General features: G+C 50.5%; 1 protein-coding gene across 3 annotated transcripts in view; it reads right to left on the minus strand.

Moving 5' to 3' along the window:
* LTBP2 (latent transforming growth factor beta binding protein 2) overlaps positions 1-12,610 on the minus strand; it is a 95,376-nt gene that overhangs the window by 30,818 nt on the left and 51,948 nt on the right. For all 3 annotated transcript variants that reach the window (XM_018082375.2, XM_018082374.2, XM_018082376.2), the window contains exons 4-8: positions 8,701-8,882; positions 7,270-7,440; positions 5,502-5,702; positions 4,876-5,144; positions 3,210-3,312 (exon numbers count right to left, since the gene is read on the minus strand). In XM_018082375.2, the coding sequence (XP_017937864.2) occupies positions 3,210-3,312; positions 4,876-5,144; positions 5,502-5,702; positions 7,270-7,440; positions 8,701-8,882 (926 nt within the window). The remainder of the gene's footprint in view (positions 1-3,209; positions 3,313-4,875; positions 5,145-5,501; positions 5,703-7,269; positions 7,441-8,700; positions 8,883-12,610) is intronic.

Here is a 12,610-nt window from a genome sequence, read left to right on the forward strand (position 1 = left end):
ACATATCCTGGGGTTCCTATCTTCATCTGTCACTTGCATGAGCAACAGCAACTCCCAGAGACTTCTACTATAGCCTGCTTGAACATCCATCTCTGTACCCACTTCTCTAAAGAGACTGAACAACATACACCCTCCCCAGCAGCAAACCACACAGCCTGAGCAGGGCCTAAGGAAATCTCTGAGACTAAAGTAACACTCACTACAGAGACCCCTGGCCAGGTCAACCCTCAGTTTTTAACTCAGCTTTTAACATGGTCCCATTAGGATGCAACAAAGCATTTGAGTGCCTTGGCTTTTCTGATGCTGAGCAAAACACAAAAAATAGTGAGGATTGGTCATGGTAAGTTTGCTCAGACAGAAGCCTGCCTCCTATTCTTCTTCTCTGATATCTTTCCACACACAAACATGTACCAAACATGAAAGCTGCAGACGATGGAGACATCTGGACGAATCCAGACTCTACTAACAATCACTGTCTCGGGCAGACAGTCAATCCAAACAAGTTCCCCATTTGTCTAGCTCTTGCCTGGCTGCACTTCTGTACATTTGTAAGTGTTTACACTGAACTAGCTTCTGCCATTTCTGTCTCTAGTTGCTGTAATTAAATTCCCAGTGCTGTCAAGTCTGCTCTGGTGCACGCCTCCCTGGGACTACACAAAAGAGCAAGGAGTTCTTTCTGAAGATCACAGTGCTAAGAAAGCTGGAAACATCCCCTGGACATGTTATCTCTGTGCACGAGACACTGAACTACAGCCCAGTGACTGAGTGAGCACAACACAGGTCAGCAAGACCAGAAGACAGAAGGAATGTGAGCATCGGATGTAGTCTACAGGCAGGAAGTATGTGGAGTGATGCCTTCATGCTGGCGTGGAACTGGAAGCCCTGGCAGACAAGGCACAAGGCAATGAGAGGTAACAGTGCTCAGTGGCTCTGTTAAAGAAGTAAGATCACTGAGAAAGGACTGTTTCCCTGACTCCGCTCTGGGGCCAGATATCTTGTGTGTGAAGATGCCTTTCTTTGGCATGCCATCCACCTGGGCTTCCCACTCCACAGCAGCTGGGCTCTCTTAGGCTGCCTCCATCAGGTGTCTGCCTTACAACTCCCTGCACTTGCATTGTGTGGTCTCCTGCATGGGGGGGTGGTTATGAGGCCGTCAGTCAGAGGTAGCTGAAGGAGGAAGATACTTGCACATGATTAAAACGGGATGAAAACGGCCCCTTTAACTAGCCTGAATTCCTAACAAAATCCAGCAAGAGCCATTAGGTCTCCAATGAGGAACTTTTATCACCCAAAGCCAGAGGGACTGAAAATGGAATTTTCTTGTGGCAGAGGAATACAGAAGACCCACAGGGATACATTTTTCATACATCCATGAAATTAATCTGAAAAAAAAAGCCAGACAAGCATCTGTCCATTCAATAAAGACCAGCAGTGACAACTTGCCTTGAGTTTCAACTGCTGCTGGGACACAAGGCATGTGTTGAGCTGTGAAAGTGGGCCCTGCTGGTAGCTAGGAGCCATTTCTTAAGTGCATTTGCTCTACTGGCTGGCTGATTGCAAGGAGGACATGGGGGTATTTTGTGCCTGTTTTCACATTTTAGAAGCCCATGATTAGACACATTTTGAAACTCTAAGTCCAGCAGAGCAAATCACTACTGCAGCTCTGGCTACTGAGTAATACCTTGCATCCTGGCACGGAGAAGGAGAAAGAAGGTACAGAGTTTTTGCAGCCACCTGCAGCTTAACTGAAGTATTAAGTGGCCCCTCTGCTTTCTAATGGTGAGATCACAGAGAGGGTGAGAAACAGGGACACTGCTGTGGGATGGGGAAGAGAAAGCCATGAGTGGGGGTGTGAAGTTGAAGGACAAAGAAGAGGGGGCTAAAGCCTATGTGGGGCATCTCCTTGTCTGTGCTGAACCTGCAAACCCCATGGTCACTCCCATACCACATGTGCCCAGGGCTCCTTTGGGGTTGGCACATGGGGGAGGGCAGGCAAGCAGTAGCATGGCCAAGGCCACAGCAGAGCCATGTAGCGCAAGAAGATGACACCAATCAGAGCCCCCCAGATCTGGACTGGGTTCCAGGATGCTGACAACCTCGTCTGTGATTGCAAGGAATTTGGCTCCAGCCAGCCCTCCCCTGGCTGAGGAGGAACTGAACTGAGAGAGGATAATGAGACACAAATTCAGCTCTTGGGAATGTGTGTGTAACTGAGCAGGACAACCTCTGGGCGAAGCTAGAAGTTGCCAATGCCACACTTGCTTGCACAAAACTTATCACCTTGGATACCTACACTCTACTCAGGAGTCAAAAGTCTCCCAAACCATAGGGTTTGTTTTCTTTAGTCCTTTGCTCCAGTGAATGGATGTGATTAGGCAGCCAGGCAGCAATGAAAGAGGGCAGCCAGGCAGGCAGGGGAGAGGTGAGCAGCTCCCTGTCCATGTTACACTGGACAAGTATGCCCTGTCCCGCACCAGACCCAGTCAGCACTGGATGCCGTACCCACTGTGCCCACAGGGCTGTCTCCCCTCCATCCAGGAGTCCTTCTACACAGCCTTTCTCCCACAACATGGGATAGGGCCACAGCACAAGAGCCTGTGCCAGTCATGAAGCACTCCAAGCAGAGCGGCTGAGGAATCCCCGTCTCATGCTGGATCAGTCCATCCGGCTCCCAAGTGCAGCAGAAACAGAGCTGGACGCCTGTGCCCCTGGAACGGACCCCGGGTGCACTCCTGCCAATTGTTTGATGTAGTGTTATTTCCAGAGTCCCTGCCAAGCCCGTGTCGGGCCCAGAGCAAGCCCGTAACTCTATAGGGCCAAGTCTGCAACCTCCTCCTCCAACCTAGAACTGCACCTCCTAAAATCACGGCTGCTTTTTTCAAGTTTCTTCCTCTGAGTGGGGCTAGCACGGTGGGAACCATCAGCCACAGTGGGGTTTTGCAGGGGTGGTTTAGGTAGAAAGCACTGAGCCTGGGCTCAGCACCCAAACCAGAGCACTGCTCCTTGCTGGTCTGGGGCAGCAGCCAGCATGGCTCTGCACTCACCAGGGACACGATGCCCATGCCCAAGGGCCTTGGGCCAAGGAGAGCCATGCAGGTGGGACCCGCAGCTCTGCTCCCTGCCTCTGCTGCAGGAGGCAGCAGGACCATTTTTGGTCGTTGAGGATATGGGCTATCTCTCATGCTGTCCCGGCCAGCAGCAGTACTCACCTGGCCGGGGGGGACAGGCCAGGCACTGGTCTGCACCCCAAAAGAGCCCCACGCTACCGCAGCAGTCCTCCAGCTTGGTCAGCCCTGGCAGGGGGTTGGTGCACTGTGGAGAGAGGAGCAGATCAGGCTTCTGTGGGATGCAGAGGAAACATGCGCCTGTCCACTGCAGCCAGCTGGTGCAGTAGCAGCAGAGCTAGCGTGAGGGACAACTGTCTGGGGTCAGAGGCTGGCATGGCCCTCTCACTACAGCTCCCCACTGGAATACAGTGGGACCAAGGATGCGGATTAAGACAGCAAAAAGTTGTGCTGACAGGAACTCCTTTGACTGCACTCATCAGAGGGGAAGGTGATACCAAACAGAGCAGAGATGAACCAGAGATGGTATCACTCGAGGGATCAGCCCCGTGCCTGGCTGATTAGCCAGTGAAATGGGTGCACCACTTAAGCCTGGCAGGGAGCTCGCTGTCAGGCACTTTCCTCTGCTGAATGAGTTTCTTTTCCCCCGCCCTCGGCAAGGCCCTCTGGATTACAGGCTTCCCCATTAGAGCGGAGCCGCGCCCACAAGCTGGCAGCTGGCCCCCCCCCCAGCCACACGTGGCCGCCTGCCCAGCACTCGCATACCGATCGGCTCGGCTGTGGCTGAGAGGGGAGAGGCAAGCGCTCCCCGCGGAACTCTTCACCCTCTCCCAGGCACGGCATCACCTCAGCTGGGTGCGGTGTGAGCTCAGCAAGAGTACCCCCTGCCGACCCCAGAGCATCTCCCACAGCCTCTCTAGGCATTCACGAGCATCTCTGTGCATCATCGTCGTCATCATCTGCTCCCATGGTCACAGAGCTGCTGTATCTCCACAGAGAGCAGGGCTTTTCCAGCCTCAGGGTCTGATATAATTTATTTTTGCACTAGAAAATGGCTTAAGAAAACTTCCTGCTAGAAACTACTTGGATGGGAGTGACTGAAAGATGAGGTGGGAACTGGGAGCAGCCCCCCAGAAAAGGCTGGGGAGCAGTGGGGACAGTGCTGAGTCCCCAGCTGCCAGGCCTGGGGGGTCTCGCTGAGCACGAGCTGCTGTGGGGAAGCTCACAGGTGTTCCTGTGGGTGCCAAAAACCTCCAATGCTTTTCCAGTGACACAAGAGAAACATATGGGGAAAGACAAAATAAGAAACTATGATGATTGTGGTACAGGGGTGAGAAAGTCCCTCACGTGCACTTGCTTCCCAAGCCCCGATCAAGCTGCCCAGGAAGGCGTCGTTCCATGGAAATCAGACTTCCATTTATCGTCTGAGAGGGAAAGGAATTTTCCTATGTTTTATACGTTTCCTACAATAATCACAGAGCATGGCAGCAAATGTTGCTATAAATAGGGCACTCCTTTCAAACCAGACTGTGTGTGAAAGTCATCAAGTCTGGGCTGTGCTGCCCCAGGGCACAGCCTGGTCAGGGCAAGGCAGTGAGGTCTCTCTGTTGGACCAAAGCAAAGAATTTTTTTCTTCCAAGTGCTAACACATTGCTGCCTCTGCCCACAGCACCTGCATGATGCCCATGCTGATGCCAAACAGCTTCACAGAATGAAGCCCCCCCCCCGCCCCATAAGCCAATGCTCCCATACCCCAGAACAACAAACATGTCACTACACACACTCCATCACTTGTCAGGTGATCTCTTACCTGCCCATGGAAAGCCTCCCGAAAGCACCTCCCCAGCAGCCCTGGCACTCTCTGCTGCTGCTGGCTGCTCTCACCGGCAATGCTGTTGCCATTCCCATGGGCATAGGTGTACCAGGGCACGGCAGCCAGCTGAGGAACCAGGACTGCCTCCACGCTGTTATCCTCCGACACCTCTGCGTCACCACGCACCCTGGCCACCTGATGAATCTGCACAGTGGCTTCTGGAGGGTGGTTGATGTGGACATTCACCAGAGAAGGGTTCAGGGAAGCTGGAATATGAGTTTACACCTCACTTGTGACAATCTGGCAACAATTTGGCACCCAAAAAGCATCTTGTCATCAACAAAGTCACAAAGGAGGAGAGGTACACTGAGCCCACCAGGAAATCTAGAGGAACAATGCATCTAAGAGAAAATATTTCTCTGGCCCAAAAACAGGACAAACATACCAAAACCTACAAAAATCCTCAGCCCCCTTCAGAAACTAGAGGGACCTCTTTTCTAACAAACTGGCCTGAAACAGCAAGCATAAGGAGATAGTGGCCTCCTCAGGCCTGTTAATGAAGATCTGAGGAGCACCCAAAGTAGGAGGAAAATGTGGAGTCTGGAGCCACTGGCCATGCTCACCCAGCTGGTTGGACAAGGGCAGGGTATAGGTGGAGTGCCTCATGGAGCCGCCAGCTGGGGTCTTTGGGGCTCTCCCTCCTTGCTTCTTTTCTAGAGAGGGAGCTGGCAGGTGGCAAAACTTCCCTGTGGAGTTGGAGGGGCACCAGCACTCATCCCGGCCCACGCAACGCCCTCCATTCAGGCAGGGGATCTGGCAGAAATCTGCAAGGCAAAGAGAGGTCTGCTTAGAGGAGGAACCGAGGCACTGCCTCTTAGCCAAGGGCAGCTGTGGGACACCAGCAGCTGGACCTGGCCAGCACCAGCCCCATGGTGCCTAAGAACCAGGCCCAGCACTGTGTTGGGGTCAGCACCTGCAGCCTGAAGGCAGGCTCAGGTCCCTGCTGGGCAACACCATCTTCCCCAAGATCTGCTCACAACTGGAGTCACAGGTTGAAGAAGATGAGCCCTTCCTTGGGCTCAAGGGCCACAGCCAGGCTGGGGCACCCATGCCCTGGGGGGTAGCCCCCCAAGGCCAAGGTGGTGTTACTAACACAGTGGGATCCTTTGGACTGGGTCAGGAGCTATGGCAGCCCTGTGTGGCCGAGTCAGCACATTTCCTTCACTTCTGCATTGCCCCCTCCCCACCTGGCAGGGTTTTTACTTCTAGCCCAGAAGGGAACTCAGCAGGATGGGAGAGGCAGAAAGAGAGAACAGGCAGAGAGCCACATCCTCAGAGCCTGTCTCACTGCCAGCCCTGGCCCTGCCAGCAGTTCAAGTGGGAGAAGTGTGGAGTGGGACGAAAGAATCAAGAGCAATTCATCTGCACGGGCTCAGAAAAAGCATCCACAGATGAAACCAAAATCACGTCCTTTCTGACCTCATCAGATGCTTGGACCGACCCAGAGCATCTCAGCGTGAACTACACTCAAGCAAGGCATGGGATTCCCTGACAGACCATCCTGACTCATTTCAGTGTGAGATGAGACACTGCTGCTCCACATTCCTGGATGGGCTTGTCAGCTGTTTCATCCTGTTTCAAGTTCATTTGCTCAAACCCAGCACCCAGTTTTGGGGAAGGAGACACATTTTTGGACTGGGAGTTAGGCAGAAATTCCTGTGAACACCATTATCCATCAGTGCCCACAACAGCCAGACTTTACATTCTCTCAGTGTTAAAAGAATTCTGAGTGATACAGAGGCACTCAGAGGACAAGTCTCAACAGGTACAGCACATTGCTCCCACCAACTGGCTCCAAGACAATGTGACCAACCCACAGCTGGATATCCCAGTGACTTGATGAGCAATCCCAGCAGCTCTGAAAGGCGAGCAGAGGTTTCAGCAACCCTGTTTATAAGAACAGTTTGCAACCTGCAGCCAGCTCTCTTGGCTGCCACGTGAGTTAAGGAGAGAACAGGAGGAAATTAGGTGATGAAAGTCAGCCCCAAGACTGGATGCCAACTAAAGCAGTGAGCTGGCTCTGAGAAGAAGGGGGTGGCGAGGCTTGGCTGCAGGCCTGACTCAAACACATGCGTCCCCTCTAGCCGGAGTGGGATGGAAACAGCAGTTGTTTGCCCACAAAAGAGAGCAAAGAGGCAAAGTCTGTCTTCCTCCCCCAGAGATGGAGTAAGCCCTAAAGAACCCAGAAAACATCTTCCAAGGCACTGAGAGAGGCCATCTCCTCTCAGCCCTACAGCAGCCCAAGCGCTTCATCTGCAGAGTCAGGAAAGGCAGGAAGAAGAGAGTGGGGGAGCAGGCAAGAAAGTGGGCTGGGGTCCTTGGGGTGCTCACAGATGCGGAAGCCGGATTTGGGATCGTGGTCATGCCCCCCTTGGCTATAGAGAGTGGTGGTGTCTCCTTTCTCGCAGCTATTGTAGCAGCGCCCACTCCGGCATGTCTGTTTGCAGATGGTGGGTGTGAAGATGATTTTTATCTTCCTAATCTTCTCTGTCAGGTTGGCCCCTATAAAAGAAAAGAGTAGTGCTGAGTGGAAACAACATCTCCAGGCTGGGGGGGGCGGTAATTCACAGCTTAAGCTCCAAAGTATTTCCATAGCAAAGAGTGGTCTATGTCTCTGCCCAGGGTGGTATTTCTCCTTGTCCCTTGCTCACTCCAGCCTGTTCTCTGTTCTACCACCTGTAAGAGTTTGTCAACACATGAAAAATGGCAAGCAGCATGCTCTGCCTGCCAGGCTGGAGTGGCATAACTCCCTGTGAAGGGACACACATGCACTAACTTCAGTATAAAGGGTGTTCTGCTTTAAAGAATATTCCTTCTCCAGCCACATAGTAGCCGGGAGACTGGCTGCTCTTAAATCGCTGGAAGGCTTCCCACAGGAACACACTGGTATTCATAAAAGAGAGCATCATGGCTTGAGAAAACTGATGTCTTCCTACAAGTGTTCCCTGACCTCCTGCAGTTATCTGTGATCCCCTTCTGGTCCCTCACCATCCTTAGATACAGGGGGAAGTCACACTCAGAGCTCTTGGGGGCTTGTGAAAAACGGACAACAGGCAGAACTATTGTGTAACCAGCTGGCTTCACACCAGAGCCTTCTATTCCACCCCACCAAGAGAGTCATGTGCTCCCCTTGCTCTGCTCAACACCCACTCTCCCTGTTTCAATCTCCACTTTCAGATTACAGCTTCAGCCAGGCTCATGGCCCTATTTACAGGGGCTGAGGTGCCACATGGTGCCTCCTTGGGGAATCACAGGTTCAGGGGGAGCCAAGCTGCAGAAAACAACTTACATCTGTCCTAGCTGGGGAGGTGCTGAGGCCCATCAACCGCACGTCTCAGCAGCCTGGCCTGATCCCTGCTCATGTCAGAAGGCACCAAGGGGGCAGCCAAAGGGAAGAACCAGATATTGGTTGCACAATCTGACCTTGAGGGCTGCTCAGACTGAGGAGGAAGCTGGGAGACACCATTCCTACAGACTGAGGCCATCCCTCTTCAGGTTTAACACCTCTGGGAGGCAACTGTCACATCCCATGGCTCTTCTCTCATGCCATCAGTGTTTTGCTCCACTGATTTGTCCACCTTCAGTAGGGCCCCTTTCTTCACCAAGCCCAGCAGTGCCTATGCTGACCTTCCCTTTCCTTCCCACTCAGCAGCACAGTCCTGGGAGTCCAGGGTTTCTTGAGGATCCCCAGTCAAAGTGTTGCCGTTTCCCATGACACCCCAACAAGAAGTCCCAAAAGAGTGACAGCCCTGGAGGCCTTACCCTTTGCAGACAAGGTGTGCTCCTGGGAAACTGCATGTGGCCCAGAGCTGCTCTGCTCATGGCCATTCCCGTTGGGGAGTGCATTAGAGGTGAGCTGGCCATTGCTGGCTGGGTAGCGCCGGACAGTCCTTGATAACCCTGTGCGCTGGGGGGAGACAGGAGAGCCAATTCTGCTCTGAGTCCTGTGGAAGAGAAAAAAATGAACCAATATTCCTCACAAATAACAGTGCTGACCCACAGTGCCTGTTCACCAGTGTACCTTGCAGCAACCTTCACTGCTGAGCTGCCTGAGCCACCACCCGGACACAGAGCTCTGTCCACCTGTGCAGGATCCCACTCCTAACCTGCTTTCATCATCACCATGGCACCATTTCACTCTAAGGGCCATGGCCCATGCCCTGAGCCTGGCAGGGCACAGTATTCACCAAGATGCCCTGTCTGTACCATCACATCAGGCCGTTCCACCACAGGAATGCCCCAGCTACCTTGAAGAACCTCTGCCTGCTCATCATGCTCAAAGGCTGCTCCTTGCCCCACCATACCCCTCCCCCAGCAAACACAAGCATCTCCAAATACACTTGTTTTTATGGTGGGAGCTTTCTCAGGACCTGCTGTTCTAGCCCCAAAGAAGCACTAAAAAAACAGTGAGGCAGTCAGAAGAGAGACCAGACCAAGCACATAAACAAAACTTGGTCCATGAGAGTCACAAACAAGAGGGAATAACCAAGAACTCAAGTCTGTAAGTGCAGTTACAACTTTCTGCACTAACTGCATTTATGGCTTTTGGTGTTCTCGGGGGGCTAACCATGGAAAAGCCACCCAGCTCACAAGGTTACACTTCATACTCTTTTATAAAGCCATTCAGACCACTAGGCAGAGTTCTTCTCATTAAACCAGCAAAGCAGTACATCTTGTTCTACTGCACTTGCTTCCATTCCCTTTAACTGACTGGCAGCACCAAGCCTCCAAGAGGGTGCTCTGCTTCCCAACAAATGTCTCTCTCAGTCTCACCTGCCCCACCTGCAAAGAAGAAGGCTTCGTACAACTGGGAGCCAAAATAGGTTGGCTGCCCATGTGCCCCTTAGGCTCCTTTGAAAGTCCCAGCCTTGGATGCCTCTGCAGTTGAACTTAAGCACTGACAGCTCTTCTGCTGTCCAACACCTCCATCTCTGACTGAATGGCTGGGGCAAAGAGACCAGCACTCTCCCACTGAAGTGTCCAAAGAAATCTATACCATTCTATGGTTTTTACCATCTTCCCTGTCACAGTCAGCACAGGGGGTGTGTTACAGTGTCTATAGGAAACACAAATTTCTAAACCCAACAGGATTGGATGATCCAATGAGAGGTGGCTCTGCCTCACTGACATTCCTTAGATAGCTTGGAATAAGATCTGGGGAGATGGAAACGGAGCTCATGCTGTGCTGGTATTCAAACAGGTCAAGAGCAACACAGCCAGCGAGCCCCAAATCTGCCCTGAACAATGGAAAAGATGACATACAGGTCAATCAATTGGGAACTAAAGGAAAGGAATACAGAAGTGAAGAGAATCTATGAAGAATATGAAGAACCACTCTTGACAAAGGAGTTAATTTTCATAATTTGACAGAATTACACACATGCACATCAACAAGCTCAGAGTCTATGCTATTCCGATAAAAATGAACAGGGCAGTACAATGTCAATCAGGCACATGCAAAATGAATAACAAACTGGCAATGTGACAGAACACAAGAAATAGTTGTCACTGGGGAAGGAATTAGATGGGTTCCAGGGTGATCAGTATGAGGCCTGGCACGATTCAAGAATTTCATCTGGAAATAAATATTTTTATTTCGAAATAAACATATGATCGACATTGATAATGTGTGCTGCTGACACAAAAATTTGCAATGTGGTGTATCATGATGAGAACAGAGCAATCACACAGAACAGTTTGGATCTCTGTGGAGGGCAAATCCTTTCAATCAACATGGGATTTTAATAGAGCCAAATGCAGGATTACACTTCTAGGAAGAAGGAATGCAGGCAGCAGCTGTAGATAGTCAGAAATGATCCTGGAAAACAGAAATTCTGAAAAGATTTCGGGGGCAATGACAAGCGATTAAATATGAACTGTCAGTTCAATGCCCTGATATCAGGACAGTGAAACATGCAGGAACGAGGAGGTATTTTTCCCTCCCTACACATCCTCATGACAGTTGGATGTAAATATGCTGCAATATCATCTAGCTCTGATGCAAAGTATGTCACATCTTCTAAGGGATGTCAAAAAATTGGAGAGGATACAGGAAAAAGAATGACAAAAATAATTAGAGGGCTAGTGAGAATGCCTTTCTGTAAGACACATAAAGTATTCAATCTCTTCAATTTAGGAAAAAGAAGATTAAGAGGTGCTCTGACTACAGGACACGGGTTTCTCCACAGGAACAAAACACCAGGTGTAAAGAGTCATGTAATCCAACCAAGAAAGACAAACCATGAAACATCTGCAAACTGAAGCCAAATGATTCTGTACTAGAAATCATACCCACATGCAGCAGTGTAGTTTTTTCCTTCTGCAAAAACCTCAGTATTGGATTCCCCAACTCCTGATACCATTGCTTCAGGAGAGGAAAGTGTACTGACAAAAATATTTATTGTCTTGTTAAAATCAAGATCTAAACTTGATGAGGACAGCAAGGACTGTTTGTTTTTCAATAATCAGCAAGGCTAGCCAGAATAATTGAAGAGAAGAGAACCTTATTTCAGTTCTACCTCAGTCCCTTTCAGAAACTCTCCTGAGATTCTGCAGAGTACCACCTATCCCTGATGGCCCAGGCATGACCTGCCCACACATTTCTGAGCTATTAATTCAGCCCTGCAGCCAGCAAATTAACTTCTGGTGCCTGCTACCTACTGCTTTGTCACCTGGTGTGTTACTGCTAGTTTTGTTAGTGACAAAGAAAAAGACATATGGAACTCTAAGGACACTAGGTGAGAGCTACCAAGCCTTGGAAGCTCAGGCACATTTATTCTCTGATCTCTAGTGAGAGATCCCAAGCATAGTCCTATGGGTGAACATGGCTGGGGTTCCAAGGTCTTTTACTGCATAGACAGAAGCACACAAGGAAAAGAAGTGAGTTCCCCAGCCCAACAACACTGACTGTCTTAGTGCTGGTCATTTGAGGGCAACTTCAGCCCGGAGTTCTGAAGAGTCACTGGGTGAAGGTGACTGGTGGCATAACACAAGGAAATATCGGCTCTTCTGCTTGAAAATCCTCAGATCATTTTGACCCTTGACGAAGGGAGCATGCTATGTGCAAGTAGCAGGGCTTGACTGGGCTCTACCCAAGGCCTGCCTGAAGTAATTCCACCCTTTGGTTTTAGGAACATCTCTTTTCATTCCCAGGATTTTGTAACAAAACCCACAAAAAAAAAAAAAAGAAGGGCTTTAAATAAAATAATCATTAGCATTTCAGTTCCAAAGAACAAGGGATTATATGAGCTTACTGCAAGAGGCAGTGCCAACTTTACAAAGGAAAAATGGAGTAGGAACATTACTCCATGGTTTGCAACACTTGAGGAAAAGCCATCCTACCAAGATCCTGTTGGCAAAGCATTCCAGAGTGAGTCGCAGCAGGGGAGTGGGGAGGAAGTCAGATTTGCTTTGAATAGTTTGTTTATTTGGTTCTATTCTAAGCATATGAGCCCTGGGATTTGTGGACTGAGTTGAGTAACACCATTCTACCCTGGGCAATAGAAATCAATGGCAAAAGGCATCTTTCCGTCTCAATTTGTCAGTCCCAATCCATTCCCAAATCATGCCGAGCAGCTGGCTCATGGTCAGGGAATACAAAACAGAGCTTCTCCCCTCCAAACCTTCAGAGGCAGTCTATGCTGGGCAGACAGGGACAGGCTTGCTTGAAGTG

The sequence above is a fragment of the Manacus vitellinus genome, unplaced genomic scaffold (genome assembly GCF_001715985.3).
Source record: "Manacus vitellinus isolate BGI_N305 unplaced genomic scaffold, ASM171598v3 scaffold_6_pilon, whole genome shotgun sequence".
In the NCBI taxonomy this organism is placed as follows: domain Eukaryota; kingdom Metazoa; phylum Chordata; class Aves; order Passeriformes; family Pipridae; genus Manacus; species Manacus vitellinus.